Below are 6,222 nucleotides of genomic sequence, written 5' to 3'. Positions count from 1 at the left end.
GAACCTTTTTTATTGCTTCTCTTATTGCCAGTTAAATTATCACAAATCCAAATCACTAAGACTCGGGGTATGAAGCTCTAATAACCATAAGATTTTTTAGCCATACAGCCATAACCATAAGAAATTTTTCAAAAAGCATATTCAAATAAAAAAACGCAACAAAAATTGATTTCACTTTCATCTGAATGTTGCGTCGACATTGGATTACGTATTTTGAAGTTATAAATTTGACAGGGTTTAAATAAAGTCCAGTCTGACAGCTACTAACAGAATCAAATTTTGGCCAAATCAAATGTCATCTTACTATCAACCCAGCATCTCAGCTCTCGTAAAACTGGTGACATCTAGCGGCAAACTCAAAAAGTGGCATAACACGCGCAATTAATGTTTGAAACTAAATGCATTCAATTTATTCTAGTTATTTCAGCTATTTTTGTGTCAATTTTCAGAGCTAAATAGATTCGGCTATGACTTCAAGGGTTCACCCGTGCACCAGCCGCCACCGGCAATCCATACTCGTTGAAAGGTGTTTGCTGCTGCACACCAAAGTTCTCGGGTGCTGCAGGAGCTTGAGCAGCAGCAGCGGGATTGGCCGAGCGTCCTTGCTGAACTGCCTCCTCCTGTCCACCGGGAGCAGCACGTGCAATCTCAACATTTGTGGGCGCACCTTCAAAAGCTGACCCACCGGCAACGAGCCGAATTCCGGCCTGAGATCCAAACGCCGTTACAAAGGACCGTTGTAGCGGGGCTGGTGCGGCAGCTGGAGCTGGCATAGCACTGCGAGCATCAATGACTCCTGGAAGTGATGGGGCTGGAGCTGAAGCAAGGGCTGGTGAAAGTGCTGGAGCTACACCAACGGCTGGTAGTGGAGCAAGCCGAGTGGACACCACTGATGGAGTGAAGAATGGTGCAGGAACTGCAGCAGCTCGGACAGCTGGAGCAACGGCAGCAACGGCTGGTGCAGCATAGGCTAGAGGAGTTTCAACAGCATAAGGACGAACCGTCTTCAACACGGGACCGGCAACAAGCTGAGGAGGGGCAGCATACACCGTTGGGACGGCTTTTACAACAGGAGCAGCCACGGGAGCTGCTGCGTAGGCGAGCGATGATGCCACCGGAACGAACGAAGGTGCATAGCTACGTCCAACGACCTGACTGTAGGCTGTTCTTAGAACACCTTGGGCCGGGACGGTGTAGGCCGCAGCTACCGGGACTGCTACTGGTGCCGCTAGATAGGTTGACGCTAGTCCTGCCTCCGTAACGGTGGACAACGTGGTCGCCACCGTCAACAGGAAAAGCTATGGAATTTTAGCAGGGAAAAGGTTTAGAAAAGGACCCGTCTCGTCAGGAGTAACTAGACTACCTACCGAACGAACGAACGATACGGCCATGGTGTTTGGAGGATTAGATGAAGACGTACGCCACACAACTGATGCACTTTTCGGCGAATAGGTGTGACTTTTATAATCGAAACACGACTTCGTATAAGCGATATCCCTACCCAAAGTGGGTGATTTTTTGTTAGGTTTCGTCTTTTGTTGGTAACACCCTGTCGGAGGCCAGCGTGCAGGTAAAGTACAATCGAATTATTCACAATGCACACACTGCAGCTTGGTGCGGTTTTATTTTTTTTGTGTCGTTGCCCATCCAAAATCCAACGTAACATTAGGAGCTTTAAATTTGAATTTAAATTGTTTCATTATCGTCATGGACTGCTACCATTGACAGGGTGATGTAAAGCATCAAAAAACAAATGAAAAAAAAAGAGCAACGAGCTTTTGGCTCACCTTTGCCGTTACGATGGTAACATGAATTATGCAGAATGCTTCTCCTGTGCAGTGAGTGCACGTTTGAAAGGTGGTTGAGAGAAGTGAGAAAAGAGAAGCAAGAAAACAGCATTAAAACCAATCAAAGAGACCTGACGTACGAACAAACCCGAAAAAAAAGGCTTCCCATTTCCTTTTCTTTCGACTTTGCTGTAGGGGTTTTTGGTTTCTGTTTTTCATCATTCACTCACCGTGCACCGTGATATTTTCAAAGCAATTTTTCGCACAACCCTACACACACACACGCGCGCTTGGATAAACCTACTCCGTTCATGGAACGAAATCCGATCCGGGGATGGTGTTTTGTGTTTGGTGAAAAATTAATTTTCTTGTTGGAAACTTTTTCGCGGCTTGCACGTCTTGCCTTTTTGTGCGATGCTGCCAACGCGGCAACGCTTGCACGGCTTCCTGGATAGATGAATCTAAATCTCATTCTCGTCGAAGGGAAAACCAAAACAAAAAGGACCTGCATTCGTTTGGTAAGCGAAACGCTGAACTCATAACGGGTGGTTCGTGTGGTTTTGGGAGGAACGGGAGTCCCGCATCATATACATGCTTTGCGTGAAGTCAATCTCGGCAACGGAACTAATCGTGCCTGCTTACAGGTGAACCGGTGGGAAGTCCCTAACCGGAAATCTCACCGGTGGTAGTGAGATTGGTGCGGGATTGCTTGCTTACTTTCGGAAAATTCGAATGCCTGTAATGGTTTTGTGGTGGTTGTGAATATTTCAACTCCAATAACCCACTTCACTGCTTTGGTTATGGGGAAGTTGAGTTAAATATTAAATAAGTTTTGATGGAGAGCTAAATTAATGAAATTTTAGTTCGTTAAAGTGTGCTTAGTTGTAATATACCGGCAAATTTTAGCTAGCAAATATAAAACAATTTACTACAATAATGTCTTTAAATTAACTCCTTCAATATTCTGATACTTGACTGTTTTTAATTATAGATGTGGATTTGAGAAAGCATAAGATAGCTGTAAATCTTGTTTCACTTTTTCCAAAATTTCTAATTAAACCTTGTTTAAACTTCAACCTTTTTTTAATGGCCTTTTCTGGAAAGCTTTTTCACCTTTCCACGGAAAACGAAGCTGTTTTTGTACCAGCTTAATTACACTCCCTTGTGCGCCCGTCATTAGCTTTATTGATGGTGACATGAGCGTCATGTGGCCGTGTGTTGGTTCTTGGACACTATTAAAAGATTTGTCCATGATCGGTAAAGACTAAAATGAGTTAGCCCGAAACTTTTTGCACGTATGCGTGTGTGTGTGTGCTTGTTTCTGTTTGACTGTGAATAGGATAGGGCTAAAAATAGTGCACCTATGTGGAAGAAGACAGCGCAGAACTAACACGAAACAGACGCCCCGTACCGAAGCATCACGAAATTAGCCTATTTATAGGAGAACGATAAACAGCACACATCCTTTCCACCGGCCAATGTTTGCTGTGCGCAGAAGGCGCGTGGACGTGTTTGAAACTTTGACCGGGCGGATGGACAGATTGCTTGAATGGCGCTTAATTAGAAACAAAGTCTTATCATTATATTTTGTTTCATTTTTTTACCGTTTCTTTACTTGGTTTTAGTAAAATCTTTCCTACAGTTAAGAATTTAAACAAAAATCCTTCCTTCCTGCTATTCTAGTAAATTATCAACCTAATCTGCTCTAAACGCATGGGAAATATCTCTCCTTATTTTTCCCTTCCGTAGCTATAAAATATCGATCTCAAAAACTTGTAATCACACTATTTCAGCGGCGACATAATGAGGAAACTTTTGCTTAATCTTTTTGACGCCATTCGATGCCGTCATTACTAGTGCGTTGGTGAAAACCCAGCCCGGCACCGGGGAAACAGTTTCATCCACTCTTGATCCAGCTTCTTCTGTTGATTTCATGTGCTTGCGTGTTTGGATCTCTTCTCTTGTTGTTCTGTTTTGTTTTTTTTTTGGCTTTTCTATCGATTACGTATTTTTAGTTTTGGTGAAACCAATTTTGGGTTTTCTAATTTTTATTTTCACACATTGAATCGTTAACTACAGTTTGTCGTATTTTCAAAATAGAATAGCTCTGTTCTATTTTTCTACCTACAGTGCAAAGTTTAAAAGTGATCAAAACCGCACGGTTCTTCGGCCTTTTCGATTGCTTTGCTCGATAGAATCGTTTGAAGTCCACAATCGTTTATAAAAAGCTTCATCTCCTTATTGCTGCGAAGATTGTTTTTGCGTTCAATCGAACAAAACCTTTCAGCAATACTTCTGCCATCCTCCAATCCTCTTCCATTCCCATCCTTTGGGATCGAGATGAACTTTATGTTCCTAGCCTTCCCCATCGGTTCCATTTTGTTCCACCTCCCTCATAAAATGGCTCATAAAGTTCAAAGGTGAGCTTTGCGAGTTTGCCCACCCTGAACCGACGCGACACTCGGACCGGAAGTGCAACTAGCAAAGGCGAGAGAAGGACAGCCATTCGTCACCTCCATTTTCTCTTCTTCCTGTTCAAATTTCCCGCCCGATATGTTCCGATCGAACGTGTGACCTTTCGAAGCGAGCCCGCTTCACGTGCACTCACGCTCGGATGTGTCCATTTTCGGTGCAAATCTGTGTGTCCGTCGCTTGTGTCCGTGGATGATCCGGACGGTTGTGGGGTGGTGGTGGCTACAGTTGCACTTACGCGAAGGCTTTCACGTCATGCAGAGGATAGCCTGAGCTTGGACGTCGTTCGAGACGAGGTCCATGTGAAGGCCGTCCGCACAGCGGCATATTGTACGGTGTTCGATTCACGTGAGCTTATCGCAAAAATGCGTTCGTATGCGATACGGTTCAGTTGAACGTTGGTTCCGTTTGTGCCGTTGGCAACTTTGTTACCCAGCGTGGTGTCATAGGTAATTGCAGTTTAATGCAAAGGTCAAACAATAGAAAAGTGGTTGTAGGAGTTAATTGGAAACGTAGTCAACATTTTCTGAAACGGAAAGGGATCATTTTTCTTCATTGTTGATACATCAAAAACAAATTACTAGCAATACGATCAAGCCGTTCTTATTGAAAAAAGAACTTCTTGTGCCTAAATTTGGCACTTTGATTAAATTTTAAATTTGAATGAAGGTTTAATCTCGTAACCTTATGTCCAAATTTTGACCACATTTTCATTAGAATGGCAACATGAGACTTTGAACAATTGTTCTGGCTAATCGATCGTTGGGATTGTTTTACCAGCAACTTAAATTCAGTTTCATCAAAACCAATTAATGGAGTTGTAATTTTTTTGTCAATTATAACATAGGCATCGTTACTTTATTTTAAATCTTTTATAGAATTGAGTGGTCTTGATATTTTAATATTTTTAGTATTTATTACAATTTTCTAGTTGACGGTACCCTTATTTCTTTAATACTTACCTATCACTAATATAAAGCTAAATGATAAGGGTAAGTCCGGTAGAAGGATGAAGACTGGGTGGAGGTGACCGCGGAAATCCGCCACGGAGAGGAAAAAGTTGAATAAGTCTGTCGAGGAATTGAAGGCGCAAAGAGCAAAGAAACATTAGCACATACAGCCGTGCGACGCGTTGCACTAGCGAGCGCTTAAAGTGAGAGTGCTAAATCTTACCTTATTGTCCATTGATGTATGATATATTTAGTGTATTTCGGAATGTTCATAATTACCACTTTTATCACTCTTTGTCACTGTAGCCTTCGACCAGCAGTGGCACAACCATGCAAACGAATGATCAAGTGTTGCAAAAAGGAAAACATCTAATTGCATACCTTTAGGCGCTCAAACAATTGCAAACCGTTCCTTGGCAACTTGGATGGTAATAAATCATTCCTTATTTGTGCTTTTAATTAGCATCACAAAAGGCAGAATAAATAATTCTAATTCCCAGCAGGTTTCCTCTGAAAATTTGCGATTTGTAAATTATTTCTCGCCATGTGACCGTCTCTCCCTACATGCTCTAGCGAAACCCTAATGAACAAATTCATCGCCCACAAATAAACATAACAAAGGCAAGTGCACAGTACGGAGGCTTAATCTGATTCCCATTAGTACCAGATGGGTGTGTTGTGCCTACTCGCACTGAGGCTTAATAAATAGTAGCATCCCCTCCGTTCCATCATAAGCTCTTCTTCCTGCTACGCTCCTCAATACCGCACACAGAGGGGACTATAAGCTGCAAAATGTACAATAAAAGCTATCCCTTGCGAACGCTTCCCAACCGGATGCATACACACAGTTCCCATTGTACCACCCATAAAGATAGATTTAGGTTATGAGCGGGATTTATTTTAAAATTTATGAACCGGCTGCATACGACGGCTACCGGGACGATCCCATAAACGCCATTCAAGCAAAGCTCTAATCGATTTCCCCACACAATGTTTTGTTTGTTGTGCAGCGA

The 6,222-nt window shown here is 42.7% G+C and overlaps 1 protein-coding gene across 1 annotated transcript; it reads right to left on the bottom strand.

Moving 5' to 3' along the window:
- Nucleotides 1–381: 381 nt before the first annotated feature.
- Nucleotides 382–1,465, bottom strand: LOC118516308 (cuticle protein 38-like). The gene is made up of 2 exons (XM_036062125.1): nt 1,368–1,465; nt 382–1,298 (listed from the first exon to the last, which is right to left on the bottom strand). The coding sequence occupies exons 1-2, from the start codon at nt 1,389–1,391 to the stop codon at nt 474–476; spliced, it is 849 nt and encodes a 282-aa protein (XP_035918018.1). The 5' UTR covers nt 1,392–1,465; the 3' UTR covers nt 382–473.
- Nucleotides 1,466–6,222: the final 4,757 nt, after the last annotated feature.

The sequence above is a fragment of the Anopheles stephensi genome, unplaced genomic scaffold (genome assembly GCF_013141755.1).
Source record: "Anopheles stephensi strain Indian unplaced genomic scaffold, UCI_ANSTEP_V1.0 ucontig27, whole genome shotgun sequence".
Classification (NCBI taxonomy): Eukaryota; Metazoa; Arthropoda; class Insecta; order Diptera; family Culicidae; genus Anopheles; species Anopheles stephensi.
The sequence above is the reverse complement of the archived record's forward strand: the minus strand, read 5'-3'. Positions and strand labels throughout refer to the sequence as shown.

Excerpts from the sequence above, each read along its gene's own strand:
- LOC118516308 (XM_036062125.1), bottom strand. The coding sequence starts at position 1,391 with ATGGCCGTATCGTTCGTTCGTTCG. Across the intron at positions 1,299-1,367 it reads CCGTATCGTTCGTTCGTTCG|CTTTTCCTGTTGACGGTGGC; the intron begins GTAGGTAGTCTA and ends AAAATTCCATAG.